This window comes from Coturnix japonica, chromosome 4 (assembly GCF_001577835.2).
Source record: "Coturnix japonica isolate 7356 chromosome 4, Coturnix japonica 2.1, whole genome shotgun sequence".
Classification (NCBI taxonomy): Eukaryota; Metazoa; Chordata; class Aves; order Galliformes; family Phasianidae; genus Coturnix; species Coturnix japonica.
Window position 1 is genome coordinate 33680036 of NC_029519.1, and position 19969 is coordinate 33700004.

Here is a 19969-nt window from a genome sequence, read left to right on the forward strand (position 1 = left end):
TTGAAGTTTATATAATCTCTCTGATCATGGGTATTTGTATCTACATATTTCACTAATGTAAGATCCATTCATTAGCTTTCTCACAATATTTTTTGGAAGGAATCATGTAGCTCACTGAAGTCATCGTCCCTAGAAGTGTACAAGAAATGTGTAGATGTGGTACTTAGGGACATGGTTTAATGGGCAGTATTGGTTATAGGTGGACAGTTGGATCAGATGATCTTAGAGGTCTTTTTCCAGTCCTTATGATTCTAGGACAGCAAATAAGATTTAGAATTATTCTTAAGCCACATAATACAATGTTGTGCAATGTGCAGTTAACCGAGCCTGCCTTCAGTATGATTCAACAGAGAAGCTCCCAACTTGCTATTCTACAGCAGTATGATAGATTTCTTTCAACTCTTGGGAGAGCATTGTGAGAGATCTGACTAACTAAAACCCAGGCCCCCTCTCCATCACTGTCAGCATGTCCTTACATAATAAGGGATCATCTGTTGGACAGTTCTCAGGGTAGCAATCAGTGCAGCTTTACTATTCAAGTAATAATCAACTTCAGTCACTGTGTGTCTTGGTTACACAGTGATAATTCTGTCCTTCAAATTACCTGACAGTGTTTTGTTTATTTATCTATTTATTGTCCTTATTTCAGGAAGGTCATTTACTTTGCATTAGGGTTTTTGGAAGGATGTCTTTTTAACATAGCACAGGAAACATTCATCCACCAGTACGGCCTTTTAATTTCCTGTTTAAAACGTCAGAGAGTAAAAAAAAAACTTACAGTCAATGGGCTAATGTGTGTGTACAGAAAACACAATTTGGGTTGGTCGCCATGGTATCATTTTCACCCTTAGCACTTAAGTGCTAAAGCAGTTCATTTCTAGAACTAATATAAAAGGGCCAATATTTACGCAGTATGCCAGTATGGCATCAGTTCCACCATAAGCTTAGCACCTGTGTGTGAGAGCATTTCCCTTCAGGAAATAAGAATCCAAAGAATCACGGTTGTAAATTCATGCCGAGAGCCATTTCTTGGCTTTATTCGATGGAGGAGCCTGGCTGAGGCAGGGTGTGAATGGAAGTCGTATTTGCAGGGGCCACATCGCCACCAGCGCCCGCTGCTGCGCTGCTCCAGCCTAACCCTGCATCACGGCCCCATCTCCCCCCGGGCCGAGGAGGCGGTGTCGGGGTCGCAGCCCCGTTCCGGGCGTGCCCCGCCGACCGCCGGGGGCAGCCAAGAGCGCTCCGCCCGGTGCAACGCGGCGGCAGCGGAAATGGCGGCGCCCCACGGCCGCCTCCACCCCTCGGGCGCGTCACGGCGCTGCGCACGCCGGGCTGCCGTGTCCCACCGCGCCTCCCTGCCTCCCTCTCCCTCCTCCCTCCCGCCGGACCGAGGCTCCTCCCTGCGCTATCCTGTGCACGGCACCCGGCGGCGGCAGCTCCGTCCGCATCGAGCATCAGCGGGCACCGCGCGTCTTCGCCCTCCTTCCTTCCCTTTATCCGTCCTCCCGCGGCCATGGAGCTGCCCGAGAGCCAGTGCAAGAAAGCCAAGCTGAGCAACAGGATGCCGAACTGGGTGAGCGGGCGGGCAGGTGGGCGTGCGGAGGAGAGAAGGGAGACGGGGCCAAGGCTCCGAGGTGATGTGGCGGCCGGGCTGCTGGCTGCCCTGCCCCGCAGCGGGAGGGATGGAGAGAGCCGCTCGCTAGCCGGCACCGTTACCAGGGCGGCCGTGCTCCTCTCCCTTAGGCGGCATCGCCGCGGTCCCCCTCCGGAGTGCACCGTCCTGCCCCGGGGAGCCTGGGCTGCCTGCGGGGAAGGGCTGGGGGCTTCGTCCCTGCCGATTTCTCTGCCAGCAATCCTCTTCCAGCGATGTGGCAGAAGGCAGAGTTAAGAAGGCGATGCACAATGTGGGTATTCACACAGCTGGGGTGGCCAGCACTGAGGTTCTTTGTATGCTGGGTGTTCTGTGGAAAACTGTCGAGACAGGGCTTAGAAAAAACTTAACCAATGCCTTCATTCTTGTCCAAAAGGAGGGGGGGATATTGGCTTACAGTGCACACCAGAATGAAGCTATTTAGCAGGCACGTTGCAGGCCTTCACTGGGCACATTTGATACTTCTGGTGATGCAAGGCAAGTAAGAGAAGAAAAAAAAAAGGGGGGGAAATAGATGCATGATTATTTTCAAAGCATGCTGAGCTGAAGCGGACAAGAGATAATGTCCCAAAGTTATTTGGTATGGTAGCAGCATTGCAGAGCTGCTGTTGATGCTTGCTATGAACAAAACAGGCCTCAGCTTTCTTACCAAAAGAATAAGAAAAGCACTATTGCTGTCCCCCCCAAAAATGGGGAAGCTGCTTTTGTACTGTGAGCGGTTCAGTAGGTGCTGTGCCATTCCAGCCCTCCTCTGCTGTGTGCGGGTTCCAACTTGTTTATGTAACAGAGTAATGGCTAAATTCCATTCTTTCAGCTTCTGTGAGGAAAAGTTGAAATTGAGTATTACCAAGAGTGAAATGAATCCTTGCTGGGTGGAGGCGACAAAGAATGTTCTGAAGTTACACAACATCATTTAGTTTGTCCTGAGCAGAATTGTGATGGATTTACTCAAACCTGTGGGGGGTTGTATTGAAAGAAGCTAATTAACATTAGCTGTTTGCTGAGTTCATTGAATGTCACCGAAGGCAAAAAGATACGTGGCAGGCAAGGAGAGGAAGTCTTCCGCCTCTTCCTTTTTCATCAGAAGGCCTCAGCTGAAGTACTCCCTGAAATCCAATACGATTTGCTCGAAAAAAAAACAGCCTGATTCACGCACTCTGCAAATATTCAAATCTCCTGCCACCTCTGGCTGTGTTTGTTCCTCGGAGAGTGAGGTCATGGCAACCTCTGATGTCCCAATGGGACCGGCACCCCTTAGGAGAGCAGGCAGAGCTGTGTGGTCCTGGCTTTATCTGGGCGTCTGGTGCTCTTCAGGATGCCCCTCCATCTGGGTAAGCCCCTGTGTGCGTTTATGGGCTTGCCAAGCCTACCTCCAGGCACAGCATGCTCAGAGTTAGAAAGCTGCACACAACACAGTACTATGTCAGTATTTGCAGCTGGCTCGGTTGGAAAACTTGTGTAACACTTTCCTTAGTAAAGCTTCAAGCCCGGAGGTGTTAGGAATTACCTGCAAAATGAGGCAACAAGTATTTTCTCCAGCATTTCTTTCTGGCTGAGGCATTTCTTCTGTTAGAACTTCATTCTGATCAGTTCCTTCTGCCAGCTAACGACCTGGTTCAACACTGGTGAATAAGCTGCTGCTGGTGGTCACAGCAGCTGACGAGAAAAGATAAACTCCTTGTTTGTTATCTGGTTTTCACAGAGTTGCTTATATCCGCAGTGCTTTAGAATGTTCTGCTTGCTTTCTGTCACAGTGATTTTTGAAACCACCACAGCATTAGGACGCCTGACAAAGGCAGCCTTGTATCAGTCTAGTCTGTGTGGGTGGCAGGGCCGCGTGCGTTTGGCTAATTGGGTGACGATGTGCTGGGGTGCTTAGGTACATACTACAGCAGCATTGCTGTAGTGAAATGTGTTTCAGCGAGCAGGTATCAGGATAAAAGTAAGTTTTTTTTGCTGTAAGTCTTAGTGGGAGAAAATGTCTTACAGGGGATGGGTGGTGAACAAGTAAGCAAATGACCTAGAAAATGTCTGGAGTGGTTGGGAAGTGGGGAAGGCATTGAAGATAAGACTGGGGAGAAGTTGGTGGATGTGTTTGCTGTTATTAGCTTGTGGAAATTTTTAGTATAGGGTATTCACACTGTGTTCTTAATGGAGTTAGTCCAAGCTTCTGGAAGCTGACTGTCTGGAGTTGGTGCTGTAGCTTGGAAAATCTATACTTGCCATTGGAAGCTTTGCTTCTTATCCCAAAGGTCTTGCTTTGTGAGAAGTTCAGGTTTGCTGAGAGATGGCTGTTGAAGCATGATGGAACTTTTTATTTTAACTCTCCTTCATTCTTTTTTCATCTTTAATGTGAAAATATGAGCCTGGGACAGCACTCATGGGAGAAACTAACTGGCATAGTGCAGGAAGGGAAGAAAGGGAAAGGATTTGTCAGGCTTTGACTTTGACTTTTGGTTTTAGTTGGCTTTATCGCACTGACTTTATCTGTGAAACAGTTTTGCAGGTAGGAGATAATTTGTTTGAAGATAACACAATTGGCATATAGAATATTGTTCTACACAGCTATAACCTGTGCAGGTGATGGTTTCTTAGGGATTGTCTTCCTCTAATTTTAGGTGCTGACTGTCACTGCTGAGTTACAGAGATGTTTTATTTAAAAATCTGAACATCTGTTCCTACCCTGAGTTTCTGTCTTTGTCAGCTATGAGCTCAGCTGTGCAGGGACAGATACAACCATTCAAATAAATACAATCCTGTTACGTTCTAATAATAAGCTACATTTTGAAAAGCTGTTCTAAAGAATGATGCAACAGTATTTCTTGAAGTCATAAGTAGGTGCGGTATTTCTGTTAACCCTGTTTTGTGATGGCTCTAAAACTATGAACAGCTCTCTGCTAGTACTCCATAGATTAATATCCTACCGCATTTTATTTTATTTCCATTAAATGTCAGCTTTTCCATCTAGCATTGATGTAACGATGGAAGAGAAGATAACACAAATGTTTTGCAATATGTTTGTAAGCAAGAGAAGTCAAAACGTTACATGAGCAAATAGTCCTACTCTCAGCACTTTCTTGAAGCTATTGTTTCTCTTTATTAGGTTGTTTGTACCAGGTCTGGTTATCTAAGGTCTCGATCTTATATGAACAAAGTTCTTGTAACCAGGTACCAGCAAAGCTCAAGGGAATGCTGAGGCTGATTTTCCTGTTCCCTTGGCTTACGTTAAGAAAGGTGAACATTGTCAACATTGTCATCTTGTGTAAGATGATGCAGCAGCTCATTGCAAAACTAGGTAGTTTTAAGAAAGTCTTCAGCCAGATTTGTTATGAGAGAATTTTGTCAGAAAATCAACTTTATAAGTTCTTTAAAAAATCATTCAGAAATATTGTTGGATATAGACTCAGAATATACAGTAACTGTCTCAGTAGGTCAGTCTGAAAGTAAGGTCTCCTGTTTATTTCCATGGAAGCTACAACAGACGGAACTCAATAGCACTAATTGATAGAGCAAATCTCAGCTACAAAAACGCCATTTTTCAACTTAGTCACCACCATTAGCTATATGTTTTCACTAGCAATGAAGAGTGTTGCCGCTGCTGAAACACCTATCTGTGCTCACATCCAGTGTTTGGTCTCCATAAACATTCAGCAAGTGATGAATGTCAATGGATGCCATTTTTTCCCTATGGAACGATTCAGATCCACACCTTTGCTTCATACATACTTCCATGTCAGATACCATTCTGTCAGATTGCCCCTCAGCTGCCATCTGTCGCACAGCAACAACATGTAAAGGAACATTGGTGGCAAGGTTCAACCTTTGCTGCCATACCACCAACATCCAACTCTGACATCCTGGGACAATATAGTAAAATAGGAGGCTTTACCTTCAGAGCAGCCCTCATAATTTTGGAGACTTAAGATCTGGGTAAAGGCAGCATGGTTCAGAGATGTGACTGCTGAACTGAAAGGTGGATTGCATGCATAGTTTGCAGTGAAAATGTGAATTTTTGTGAGTTAAAAGTGAGCTAATGTTTGTCTGTTTATGACAGGAACCTTACTTAATTGCTGTGAGAGGAATCCACTTGTTCTTCTTAGATTTAAATGACTTGTGTAGGATTCAAATACAGCAGTTCATCCCTTTTTGGTTAATTTTCTTAATCCAGTCGCATTTGAAAACAGTAATTGATGAGCCTGGTAACCCCGGGTTTCAGATAAGGAGCACAAAGTACATGGTTTTCTGTGGGTGACTTCTGTAACTTCCTTTCATCCTTTGAATTACTGCAGCAGATGGATTAAGTATTGTTTTTATTTCCACTGGCAGGTCTCTAAGCATTTCTTTGTGCCTCTGAATAAGAGTTAATATGCTGTGCCAGCTTACCTTTGTAGAAGTTAAAGATCTAATCAACTATTATTTCTACAGGGAATGCAGAGGGCAACCAATGTTACCTACCAAGCTCATCATGTCAGCCGAAATAAGAGAGGCCAAGTGGTAGGAACAAGAAGTGGTTTCCGTGGATGCACAGTCTGGTTAACAGGTACATTTATGGAATTCTGAGGCTCTTTGTGTTTTGCTTTAATTTTTCTCCTGAAAAGCTGTTTAGCTCTATCTCCTTCTTTCATCCAAAGTTGAATGTGGCATCCGAGCCCTTGATGCAATTGTATTATTATTTTTAGGCCGACTGTCAAGAAGTTGCTTTGGAACAGTAGCTTGAGAATCCATCGTTTTGGTGCTCTAGGAACATTAAGTTTACTTAGCCTTGTCCTTTGCTTAATTCTAGTTCTTGGACTGATTTATTTATTTACTTTTAAAATCCATTCTAGCTCATCCTAATTCCCATTTCACCTATTTATTTATGTATAAATAAATAAATATATAATGTAATTTTTTTTAAGAGTTTATGTAGCTCAGTCACTTCTGTAAGGATTTCTTTATATTCTTCTTGTCTTTCTGGGTTGAAATAGCACTTTAATGTAAACTTTTGCCTATTAATGGACGTTGCATGTTGATGCAATGAATATGGTGAGCTATTTTAGCATAGTCAAGCTGTCAAGGCCAAACGCTTATTTTCAAGCAGCATGCTTAACTTTGTGTCTTATTCTCCCAAATTCTGTTGTCTGTATTAGCCATTAAGCTTTTATTGCGGGTAAGTATCTTCAATGGCCAAAAGCATGCATTGTTGCTGTCACTTTAATGGGCTTTTCATACCAGCAGTGTACATGCATTGCAATTTGCCCTTATTTGTTTCTGTGCTTGTGACACATAATGATATTTGATATTTTAGGTCTATCTGGTGCTGGGAAGACCACAGTTAGCATGGCCCTGGAGGAGTATTTAGTATGCCATGGCATTCCATGCTATACTTTGGATGGTGACAATATTCGCCAAGGCCTTAATAAGAATCTGGGTTTCACACCAGAAGACAGAGAAGAAAATGTCCGTCGGATTGCTGAGGTTGCTAAACTGTTTGCAGATGCCGGTTTGGTGTGCATCACTAGTTTCATCTCTCCTTATGCTCAGGTAAATGTGAAAACCTTCTAGATATTGTGAAGAAAGCAAAATGCAAAATGTCACTCAGAATTTGAGCTTTAAGAGCTTCTCACTTAGCTTAGCCAGGATGAAATGCTTCCCTCTTTTCTTCTAAAATGACATTTTTACTTTCTAGAGACAGTGACTCCATTCATTAGCACTAAACTAAAACATTAAAAAATTTAGATTATTCCTAAAACTGGAACAGTTCTTCAGTTTCCTAGGCAGAATTATTTAGCATTAGGAATAAAAGCAAAAGATATTACAAGACATTGACCAAAATTACAATATTTTATTGATCACTTAAATCCTCAGTTTAACTGTTTTTTTTAAAAGCATCTCTTCCTTCAGTGAATTGATGATGTGAACCCTATTTTAACAAGTTAATTAAAATGCATGTGATTACTCTTAGTTCTTCTTGAGTTCGACAGGACAATAGGTAGTGTTGCAAATTAGCTTAAGTCCTTGTTCACACTGCTTTATGAAGATTTTTTGTTACTTATGAGAACAGGATGGCAGAGACAAGTGGAATGCATGAAAGCAGAGTGTCTTGAAGAACAACCCAATGGCTGTAGCTCAGCTACATAGCATGAGAAGATGTTATTTCTGTGGTCATAGTGAAGAACAAGCAGTTCTTTTGATAATGAGTTGTGGAACTTGAGATCCTGCAGTAAGACTTAATATGGCTATTTTTTTCACATTATGAAATATGGTTTTAATAGATTTTTGGAAGGATTTTTTTTGTTGTTGTTGTTGTTTTGTTTTGTTATTTTATTGAATTCTCCATGTATGAAATTCACCAGTTTCAATGATCAGTAAGCCATGCAAATAGAGTATTTGGAGTGTACAGTCTGTCCGATAAGTGAATGTACAGAAATCTGGTGACCTGGAGAGAAGGGTGATCTTAACTTGAGCTGCAGGTAATATGTGCTTTGTCTTTGCTATGTGAGGTAGATACAGCTCTCAGGAACTTGTGGCACTGGAACAGGTAAAGAAAATTATGTAAATGTTATATAAAGTGAAGTTCAAAAGCAGAAAGGCAATACAGATATTATATGGTTGCAATCATTCGGTATTTCTTTTCCCATTTTCTTTCAGGATCGTAATAATGCTAGACGAATTCATGAAGGGGCCAGCTTGCCTTTTTTTGAAGTATTTGTGGATGCTCCATTGCATGTCTGTGAACAAAGAGATGTTAAGGGACTGTATAAGAAAGCCAGAGCTGGAGAAATTAAAGGTGAACCTAGATATAGTTTCATCCTTCTTATGTAAGTGACATGTTGTGATTGGACTACACGTAAGTGACTGTGCTGAAGTCTGTGAATGTGAAGCAGAATCAGGTGATCTGGGGATAGGATTGAGCAGGAAACTGGGATCAATTTCTAGCTGGGAGAGCTGACTGCATTAAATGCAAAAAACAGAACGGGGCAAAAATGTCTATCCTCACATAGAAAACATATAATCTGCTCCAAGTTTTCATTTACAGACTCTCAGAATTAAAGATTAGTTTGTCTTCTTTCTGTGTCCATTGACTAGTTAAAAAAGAGCCTGATTGCCTCCTTAAGTCTATAAAAAAATGGTAGTAATAGGGATTACTGTCTTCTCCTTTCAAAAAGTAAAGTGTAGTCTCCATCTCTCTGTAAAGACTCTTCACTGAGAATGTATCTGAAGAAAACAACTTCTATTTTGCAGTTAGGGTTTTGTACTAATGCCCATGAATATGATTTTATGTCCCTCAGACTCAAAGACTGCTTTGCCACTGGACCTGATCTTTATTTTTTATTTTTTATGTTTTATTTTTTGGCTTCTTGTTCATACATGGTTAGTTAGAATCTCTTGTTTCAAAGCAGATTTTTAAGAGGTGTTGCAAGTCACACACAGAATCACAGAATCACACAGAATGACCCGGGTTGGAAGGGACCTCGAGGATCATGGAGTTCATTTACATGGTCTGTGAAAACAGTCCTTACAACCATAAGGGTCTAACTAGTTACCTTAAAATGGGTATGTTAATTGCAAACTAATACAATAGATGATTGAATTCCCTATTCTTCAAGGTATTGCTTGCGTGAATTTAAATAAATACTTGTTGAAAATCAGACTTTTTTTTTTTTTAAGAAGACCCTAAAACCTAAAAAAGAATAAAAAAAAGAAATCACAACTAGTAATGACAGACAGTTGATGAATGTGTTGAAGTGCACGGTTCTTTTGTGCTATGATTTTTATTCACAATATAAATTGAATGTCAGCAAACATACAATTTGCCTGCTGCAGAAAGCTAAATTTAGATGCAGTCGTGGTAGGGATTAGTAAATGGCTCAATAAAGAAAAAGGCGTTTGATTTCCCTATGAGATCCTTTCTTAATAAACTTAAAGCTTTGTGCTCTTTTCTGGCTTGTGTCAAGGACACTGCTACATGAATAGTGTTAAAATGCAGACATCTTCTTGAAGAAATCATTTAAGATCTCTGTCTCCTGTTTTGTAGGCTTTACTGGGATCGACTCCGAGTATGAAAAACCAGAAGCACCAGAGCTCGTGCTGAAAACTGATTCCTGTGATGTGAATGATTGTGTACAACAAGTTGTGGAACTTCTTCAAGAGAGGGTGAGCAGCAATGCAGGTGTATCTTAGTAACTTTTTCAGAGTGTGAGGTCTGAATGCACATGCTGGAAAATGCAGATGGAATTTTTGAGGTAGACTTCCAGTTTTAAATTCTAACTTTTAAAATCATCCTGCGGTGTTCCCTTTTTCTGTCCTAAGCCTTGCAACAACAGTGATCACCAAGTGAAATAAGCTCTGGAGAAGTAGAGAATTATATTCATTGCCATAAATGCAAAATGTAAGGGAGAACATGGAACCAGTGGTGAATGGTAACTTTTAAATAGGAGCATAGGAGAATCATAGAAGGATAATAGGGTAATAACTTAAGGTAATGGCAAATTCAGTTGTCTGCTTTGATTTGCCAGACCCTTTGCCTTCCTGTCACCTTGATAGGATGAAGTTTGCTAGTATTTGTGTAGAACTACTTTGTCTCCTTGTATCCTTATTTGTTGTGGGTAGAAGGATGATACTTCAGACCATGATTTTAATTTAGATGCTCCAGCAGACTGTTCCTCATGTTTTTTGTGAGGTGAGTGTTTGTGACATTTAAGGTATCGCCTATATGTAGCTTGAGTAACACTCCCCTAAGGCAAAAAGACCTCATTGTATAGACAGCATTAAGTTCATTTTAGTCTAATGTTGCCAGTTCAGTTTTGGAGACATTTAGTTCCTGTTTCCAGATTTTCAAGAAAACGCTGTTAACAGTTCAGTGCTTGATCAAGATTGCTCAGGAGATCTGGCAGGACAACAAGCCACAACAGAGTGCTAGACGTGCACCCTAGAGCACATCTGAATACTTTTTGGAGGAATAAGGAAAGAACTGCCTGAGTCCTACATATAGGAGGTGGCACTTCCTGACTGTGAGAGGCCCTGAGCCTCCTGTTCAGAAGACCGTTTGAGTACGTTTTGTAATTCTAGAAATCAGTGTGCTAACATAGTGATCCCCAGACTCTTGCATTTGTACATTTGGTACACAATGCTGAATGCTGGCTTCTGGCCCAGTTGGCTTGGCTCTGTCCTTTGCTTAAAGCACATTTTAGTATTTTATTTTCTTTTTAGAGAATGGTGCCGTGAATAGCAACATGTCTTGGTGGTTGCTTACCTCAATAAGACATTGAAACCAAGGCATGGCTGAACAGACACATCTTGTTCTTAGGCCACATATAACCCTGTGATAACCTGACAATGTAGGGTTTTTTGAAGTTGGGACAAGCAGTGGTTATGGTTTTAAACAATTCACTGTGATTAGTCAGGAAAGGGCCTGTAAACAAGCAGTATTAAATATAATCTGGGATGTTTGTTTTGTTTCTGTAGCTGAGAAAAGCTTAGTTCAGAAGTCCACTCAGTATTGGTAATCCTGGAATTTTAAGAGCTGAAACAGCTGGACTGTGTGTGCTGAGCTAGACAGATGGACATATGCAGATAAATATTGAGAATTTGGAATATTTTTATTTCATAGGAAATGGAATGACTTAGTTCTTAAAACTTTCTCATAATACTTGCAATGTTCTCTAACAAGTTTATCCAGTATTCACCAGAGATGTGATTCTTCCCTTATGGAAGTAAAGGGAGGTAACCACACAGAGGACTAATAAGCAGCTGTTGAATCCGGAGAGTTACTGTGTGGTAGAAATCAGTTTTGAGGAGCACTTGGATAGGTTTCTTTACATGTAAACGCAATGAGTAAAACACTTCAAGGTTCTTTTCAAAGAGTTAGAATGTGAACTACCAATGATTATCTCTTAAAACAACTGAGTCGTGAAATTTTCCTTTTTTTTCTAACTGCTTTCAATACTATACAAATAAGTCCTTGCCCAATCCATTATTTATTTTATTATTATTTTTTTCAGTCAGAAAGGCGTGTGTGACTTTGAGGTTGGTAAATTTGGCTCCTAGTCTGCTGATACCGTCCAGTGGAGTCAAGCAAGCAGATATTTGGCTGTATAGATTTCATTGTTTCCATTTGTTTTTGCCTGTCAACAATTGTAACTGATCTAGCTCATTAAACAAAGCTGGGATTTTGCAGTAATGAAATCAGCTCAATATTTAACCAGGGAAGTATTTTCTCAACAAGTCACCTCTCAGGAATGCCACCTTTATTATTAAGGAAGTGCAAAGGCATATAAAAAAAGTATTGCATTTCTAGTTTGTAGCTTTCAACATACTGAAAAAAAGTGTCTTTTATGAACTTTTGTACAAAAGTCCCATTGTTGGGGACATAAACTTAATGCAGCTCTGCAAATACTGCAAAAGCAAAGCACAAATTTTAGGAATCTGATTATATACTATTTAAATCCATCTATTGTGAGTATAAGCCTTTGCTCTTCCTTTTACCACCCATCCCCCAAATTATAGCTACGAATTGACTTCTTATCTAAGTTCAAGGACTTTATTTTCTAAGACTCGGTATTACACTTGTATTTCAGGAGGGAAGTTCTCCATATGGAACATTGCTTTCCTGACTATATTCACACAGTTCTTTGCAAGTGTGCTCAGAACAAAGTAGAAATGGAGAGTAACAGGTCCTGGGAAACATGTAGAAATTGATTCTACTGTTCTGTACAATCTCTCTCTCTCTGCATTTCTCCAGTTATATTACAGCTATCACTATAATGTAGTGATTCCTTCTGGAGCAAAGTTCTCTGTCTTATCTAGTTGCTCATTTATTGATTTATCAAAAATGTGATGAAGAATATTCCGTGTGATCATCTTGGTTATGAAATTGAGTTGCAACAGGCCAAAAACCATCTTTCAGTATTTGTTGAGAAACCTACACACATGGCAGATTAGTATTTTTAGTATCTGTAACATTTTAGTAGGACAGACATTCCACATCTTCAGCCCAATTCACAATTATTTGACTATAAGGTATACAGTCAGTAAAGTGTGTTTGACACAGCTGATTGTAGTCATCTGCTGGCTGGGTATTGAATAATTGTTTTACATGCAGCCTTGTTTTTTATTTTCTTTCAAAACTATTTCAGTGGAAAATTTGTATGAACACTACTTCTTTCTTACTTTTTTGAGCATGATGTTAAAACCAAATACCTACAGCAATAGATGACTGAGTGGGAGTTTACTGTCTTTGTAAGACAAATAATGAGGATTTTAAATGTTTTTTAATGGTGAAAATAATTTTTTTCCAGTTGCCCTTGCAGCAAAGAAGGCCAAGAGCAAACTTGGCTATGCTCTTGCTAATACAACAGATCGAGGGAAGTGATTAAAACAAATTACCCTAAGAGTTTGTGGACACTTTATCCTTGCAGATATTTAAAACTTGGTTGACCAGGCTTCGGAGCAGCCTTATAACTGATTTAGTTTTGAGCAGGAAACTGGACTAGGTGACCTGCAGAGGTCCTTCCATGATTCTGTGCTAAGGCTAATAGTTATTTAGTGTGAGAAGCAATGGAAAAAAACGTGCCCAGTGTAAACAATATGCAAGGCTGTACTAGTAGTTTTATACTGCTGTAATGAAGATTTACATACAATGATAAATACATAATCCACAGTGAGCAGAAAATGACTTAACCTTTCAAGTATATCTTAAAAAATACCCACCCACCTCAGTATTCAATGTTAGTAATTCCCACATCAATAAAACATTGATTTCTTCTCATGCTTAGGGAAGTAAGTGCAACCTTCTGTATTTTAAGTTATGGATTTCTTACTATGTGGGTAGGTGTACTTTGGTTATTACTATTTTCCACTGATAGTACAGAGTGATATTATTGAAATGGATTTCAGTAGCTCAAAGTATGTTTTCTTTGCTTTGAAAAAAGCATGTATAATTTTGTAGTTATTACTAAAAAAACCCCGAACTTCAGTTATGTTGAACTGTGTAATTAGATACAGTGATGGTGCCATTTTTGTTGCTGCTAAATGACTTTTGCTTTCTTTATTTTCTAAATTCCATATTCTGGGAAGAGGGAGGGGCAATTTTTGATTCACAATCTTTTTAAGCTTCAGAGACTCCACATGGATGGTAATCATCTTGTTAGATTTCCTGACTGATTGGCTTATATGAGTATTTCCTCAATGTTTTGGAGTCTAAATGTTTTGTCTTAGTTAAGATGTTCTATATAGTCTAAACATGGGTTATTTGGACCAAAACAAATGTGTAAAAGGCATAGCCAGGACAGAAATAGCAGTGAATGACTGGGGCCAGAAATTTCTCTTTTTAACACAGCAAGGTAGGGGACCTTCTGTGGCTCAAGTGGACTGAAAATGTAGTAGGTAAGCTGGGAACAAAACAGGTGTTGGTACAGGAAATCTTAGTTCCCTGTAGTACGATTGTAAATGTCACTGCACATTTCATTCTTTCTTGTGTTTAATATACTGATAAACCTCCTTGCATGTTCCAGATAGCAATGATTGTGTGAAACAGTGATTGCAGTTAAGCAAATAATTGTCTGCTTTTTCTTTTTATGTAAGCCATTTAGTGGCCTCACCCATCAATTAATACGAACATACATTGCTGAATGGCTGGTCTTATAAATCATCTGACATTTGTGAATGCCTGTCTACTGGAGGAAACTTCAGGAAACTTGCCTAAAGGCTATTTTTTTTTTCTACAGACTGAGAAGGGCTTTAGTATGGGTAAAGAACTGTTGCCTTGGTCTAAGATGCCAGTGACCATGTTAAAGTGGTCACTAGATGGCCTACTAGCCTAGTATTTATCTAAATTTCATTCAGTTTAAGGACTGCTGATGTTTTAAGTAAAAAAACAACAACTGCTTTAAATGCCATTTTTAGTCTGCTGATGAGTCTAGATTTACTAATCCTGTAAATCCTCTAGATATTTAGCTCCTATTTAATGTCTTAGTGTGCCAGAATATTGGTGTCTTAGCTCCTATTTAATGTCTTAGCATGCCAGAATGCGTTGCTCACTGTAAAACAAAGAAACAGAAACAAAAAAAAACAACACCCAAATTAAAAAACAAAACAAAACCGCAACCACCAAAACATTAAAATCCCAGATCTAACCATACAGCCCCTTTTGCTGTTCCAGTTGAAACATATATGACCCTAGATTAAAAATATTGTGAGGATGTCTTTGACTATTTTCTCTATTTAGGTAGAAATACAAATGCATGTGTAGCCATGACTGTAGTTTTCTACTTAATGCTTTAGATAATAGTGGTGGGTCTTGAGCTGTTTTACAAGCAGGGTTGAATTCCTATTCTAGATTTATTGACTGTCACTGGATCTAGAGCTGCCTTCGTGCTGCCTGTATCCTCATTGTGAGGCAGAAAGATTGGTCACAGAAAATACACTCTGTAACATTTGTTGCTTCAGTTGTCTTGCCCACTAGTGGGACACTAAAAGTAGGGTAAGATTTGAGAAAAATAGGCGTGTTTATTTAAAGCTTTTGATGGTTTGTAAAATAAGAACATTGTAGTGTGGTAAGGAACCAGGGTCCAGAGCAGAATATTCTGTGAAGCCATATAATGTGTACCCAGACATTACTCTTTGTTTATAAAATCTGCTGTTCTTACCAGCAGGCAGCACTTTTATTTGATTCCAAGCTTACTGATGTGGGAGAGTCAGTTATGACTCTCTTGGGCTGTAAATATTCTGTTCAGACAGAGAGTAGACAAGACAGGTTTTACCTAATTTACTATCTAATAAAATCACTTCTCAAACAAAGTCTGATTGTAATGGATTCAGCTTTTCCTAACACAACAGTTTCTAAGTGCTAGTTTATTTGTCTTTGGAGACACAAATAGTGTAACAGCTTGCTAGTCTCACCAGCTCTTTTCATTCATGACTGCAGTCATTTTGTCTCTCATCATGCCACTTCCTTTGACTTTCCATGGGATCGATACCTGACATCAGATAAGTGTTTGACTAAGTGCTTTAACACTCTTGGGCAAACTTTGTGTTTCTACAGACACACCTGTTTACTAAGGACTGCAAATATAGGAGTCATTTTTGTTTTTCCAATATATTCCTCTTACAGGTCTGTGTATACCTTGCTGTATGGGTGAGCCTCTCCTTCCACCTCATATAGAATTACTTCACAGAACTGAGTACCATTGGAGCCATTTGGCTGGGTTTTGACATTGTATACCACCCTGTGTCAGGAGGCTCTTTGAAGTTTTATTATAATGTCACGATGACCTTCCTTTCTCTCCCCCTTTTTTCCTTGGAATTGTGTCCTTATTCTTACAAGGAATTTAAGATTTAGATAATCTTGAAGTGAGAATGTCTTGTTTAAAAGCTGCAGAGAAAAAATGCTTTTTTTTTAGCAGTGATATTCTGTGTTGTTTGGGTTATAATTGGAACACTGATATTATTTCCCTAGCTGTCATGTAGAATATTCAGTTTATACTTAGAGATTAATCAATTTTAGTTTTACTTCCATATTAGCACTGTTAATGTATGTTGTATACTTGATTACTCAAGATTTCAAAGGCTGAGCTTTTACGTATATATGTTCTGCTTCTTTAGCATGAATAAAAATATAAACTCTTTCTGCTATGGCTAACATAAGCGTTAATAGGTCACGAGAACTGCACTTAATTCAGTAGTTAAATACTTACTGAGTAAATGTTATAGTGATAGAGCGATAGGGGTTTTAAATACTTCTTGTCAGAAAGTTTCACTGTTGCTACTCATGCCAGCAGCTTTGCTGGTAATATATACAAATATTGAGCCAGTGCTCTTAAAAAGTTCATAAAAATTCCTTACTGCACATATTCTCACTAGAGAGCAGTACGATGTAGAATTTTACTTCTTGACTATATGTTCAGTGTCCAAGAGGCATTCTGTGCAAACATGAAATTGTGATTATTCCTTTTATACAGGACATCGTACCAGTAGATGCCTCGTATGAGGTGAAAGAGCTTTATGTGCCAGAAAACAAACTGAAGTTGGCTAAAAGTGATGCTGAGTCTCTCTTAACCTTGGAAATAAACAAGGTACTGTGTGTTCATTTATCTCCTTACTGAAGCTGACTAAACAGTCTGTGGTTAGGCAGAACTCTGTGTTAGTTGAAACACCTGTACTAGTTACAGATTGTAACTTGACACACTTTGTCCTCCTTTTCTTGAGGAACATAATAGCATTTGTTTTCTTTTGTCATTTTTGGAGATAGCAATTGACTAATAACTTCATAAGTATTGGCTGGAATTTCAGATAGTGCTATCCTGAGCCTGGAGATTAAAATTTTGGTAATTTTCCCCCCTTATCTATAGACTAAACCATTCTTTGCATGCATCCTGTGCATGGTTGTTTCTAGATGAATTATTATAGTCATAGAATTACAGAATCACCAAGGTTGGAAAAGACCTAAAAGATCATCCAGTCCAACTGTCCACATATTACCAATAGCTCCTACTAAATCATGTCCCTCAACACAACATCCAGTTATTCCTTAAATACCCCAAGGTCGATGTCTCTACCACCTCCCTAGGCAGTCCATTCCAGTGCCTGACCACCCTTTCTGAGAAGTAATACTTCCTAATGTCCAGCTTGAGTCTCCCCTGCCGTAGCTTGAAACCATTCCCTCTGGTCTTATCACTAATGACACGAGAGAAGAAGCTGACCCCCAGCTCATTACAACCTCCCTTCAGGAAGTTATAGAGAGCAATAAGGTCTCCACTGAGCCTCCTCTTCTCCAGGCTGAACATTCCCAGCTCCTTCAGCCTCTCCTAATATGTCCTGTGCTCCAGACCCCTCACCAGCTTTGTTGTCCTCCTTTGAACATGTTCCAAGGCCTCAATGTCTTTCTTGCAGTAAGGGGCCCAAAACTGGACACAGTACTTGAGGTGCAGCCTCACTAGTGCTGAGGTGCCGTTATTGCGTTTCTGTAAGGTCCCATTCTAAACTGCTTCTCATCTAGCAAAGCTAGCCTTCTCCCCCTCCATTCCTAACCAGTGTTTTTTTAGATACCAAGGAAGTATATAACATCAGCTAGGGAAGAAAACGTGTGTTTTATTTGTCTCAAAATAAACTAAATGATGTAATAAAACTAAGACTTGCACAAGTGGAGTTAGTGGACTTTGTCCCTTGTCAAAGGCTCTTGACAAAGTCTTAGTAGTGCACATACAAAAATTATAAAGGCCACACACTAAGTCACAGTGTGACAGTTTAAATGGCAAGGAGGGAAATTCCCTGTTAGATGAAGCTAAAATAAATACTTTCCTACCTGAATTTTAATTCTGGATTTTCTCACTACTTTCTGCAATAAAAATCTCCTTACTAATCTGCACTAAGATCAGATCCACCAGTCTTCTCTCTCCCTAATCCTGTTTTGTGTTTATTCCGTGTGTTATTGACTTTTTTTTTCAAGCTCTTGTTTATCTTGCTTTCATATTAATATGAATGAAACTCTTTAGTTCTGCTAAGTTAAACTTCATCAAATGTTTACAAGTAAAGCTTATTTGTTTTTAATACTATAAAGCTTGTCCTAGTGTAAGAACTGGAAAATAGTTATAAGCACTGAGGTTGTTATTCTTTTACTTACAGAGATTTGGAATTCTTTATGATTAAGACTGTAACACTGAGAAGTCTTCCTTGCATTTTATGCGTAAATCATGTTCTGTTATGATTAACACCTAATGTCAGTTATTGAGCAACACCTTTTATCTGCTCAATTTCTCCGTTTCTTTACAAGGTGGATATGCAGTGGGTGCAAGTGTTGGCAGAAGGCTGGGCAACACCCCTGAATGGCTTTATGAGGGAGAGAGAATACCTGCAGTGCCTTCACTTTGACTGTCTCCTTGATGGTAAAATACTCCCATTAGTAAATCTGAACAAATACTACTTGTAAAAAACTATGTTTTTTATTCTTTTATTTCTACCATTATGTTTGAAACACCTTTTTGCCTGTACAAATTATAGTTTAATTTTTTTAAATGCTTTCTGTTTTGAGAAGATATTAAAATTGAAATCAACATCTCTAATTTGTGTTGAAGAAACTCAGAATTGAAATTTAGTCACTGCTTAGCTTAGTGCTAGAAGTGCAAAAAGGTTTCTTTGATGTTGATGAAGGAAGGGACAACAAAGTGACTTGAGTCCTCTAGCTCTTTTGGGTATAAAACCAGAACTTGAGAAGGGGGCTCGACTATTTATGATTGCCACATACAATTGAATGACTGTGCCTTAATAACTATCTTGCTTTAACAAATACATTTTACTTTGCATTACTAATAGGCTAAGAGCAAACATCAGCTGAAACAGTTAAGGGATAACATCATCAAGTTTAAAATAGTGATTTGCTGTTATTTCATTTGTTCTCCTATGATGATTGTTTTACATCAACTTTTTGTGTTTTTGCATGGTTTATATGATAAAAGGGATAGTAAGGAGTCCTGTTTCCTTCTGTGTCACTATTTTCTTTCTGGAAACCAATGGCAGAAAAAAGTTGCCACTTATCTTTAACTGTCTTTTTTTTTCTGTTACCCTTTTCAGTCACGTTTGTCATTTTTAACTTCCCATCACACATTTGATATGATTAAGAGAAGGTTTAAAAAAAAACAAACAGCATTGCTCCAATAATGAGGAAGTCAGCTGTATTTTATCTCACCTCAATTACAACCAATAGCAAAACTCCCATTAACTTCAAGGGGGCCATTACTTTTCTCTTGGAGGAACAACTAAGAGTTTTGCGCTTTTCATTTATTTATTTATTTATTAATGCCTGTACTTACTAGACTTTAAGCCACTGTTTGATATTTACAGTATGTACTCCACTGGTTTCTAATGCAAAAGTACATCATGAAGTTGTCCTTATTGTAAAAGCTAGGACTACCTGTTGTATTATCATACAACAGCCTAGACTGTAACTTGTTAGATTTGATATCTGGACCATAGCAGATATGGATAATGACTTTTTTCACTCTGTAGGGGGAGTCATTAATCTTTCAGTGCCTATAGTGCTAACAGCTACACAGGAAGACAAAGAAAGGCTGGATGGTTGTACAGCAATTGCATTAGTGTATGAGGGTCGCCGCGTTGCCATTCTCCGTAATCCAGAATTCTATGAGCATAGGAAGGAGGAACGCTGTGCGAGGCAGTGGGGAACGACATGCAAGGACCATCCTTACATAAAGGTATGTGTGTGAAGTTGAAGATCTAGTCTGATAAATTGTCCTGTCTGTGGAGATGCAGATTAGTTGAAGTTGGTGTCTGTGACTTGTGTATTTTGAGAACAAAACTTCTATGAGAAATAATTAAAACATT

At 39.3% G+C, this 19969-nt stretch overlaps 1 protein-coding gene across 1 annotated transcript in view; it reads left to right on the forward strand.

The window, feature by feature from the left end:
* The first annotated feature begins 1363 nt into the window (after positions 1-1363).
* PAPSS1 (3'-phosphoadenosine 5'-phosphosulfate synthase 1) overlaps positions 1364-19969 on the forward strand; it is a 30705-nt gene continuing 12099 nt past the window's right edge. Inside the window, exons 1-8 of the mRNA XM_015861361.2 lie at positions 1364-1573; positions 6077-6191; positions 6939-7174; positions 8282-8420; positions 9669-9787; positions 16591-16704; positions 18402-18513; positions 19634-19839. Of these exons, the coding sequence (XP_015716847.1) occupies positions 1514-1573; positions 6077-6191; positions 6939-7174; positions 8282-8420; positions 9669-9787; positions 16591-16704; positions 18402-18513; positions 19634-19839 (1101 nt within the window). The 5' untranslated portion in view covers positions 1364-1513. The remainder of the gene's footprint in view (positions 1574-6076; positions 6192-6938; positions 7175-8281; positions 8421-9668; positions 9788-16590; positions 16705-18401; positions 18514-19633; positions 19840-19969) is intronic.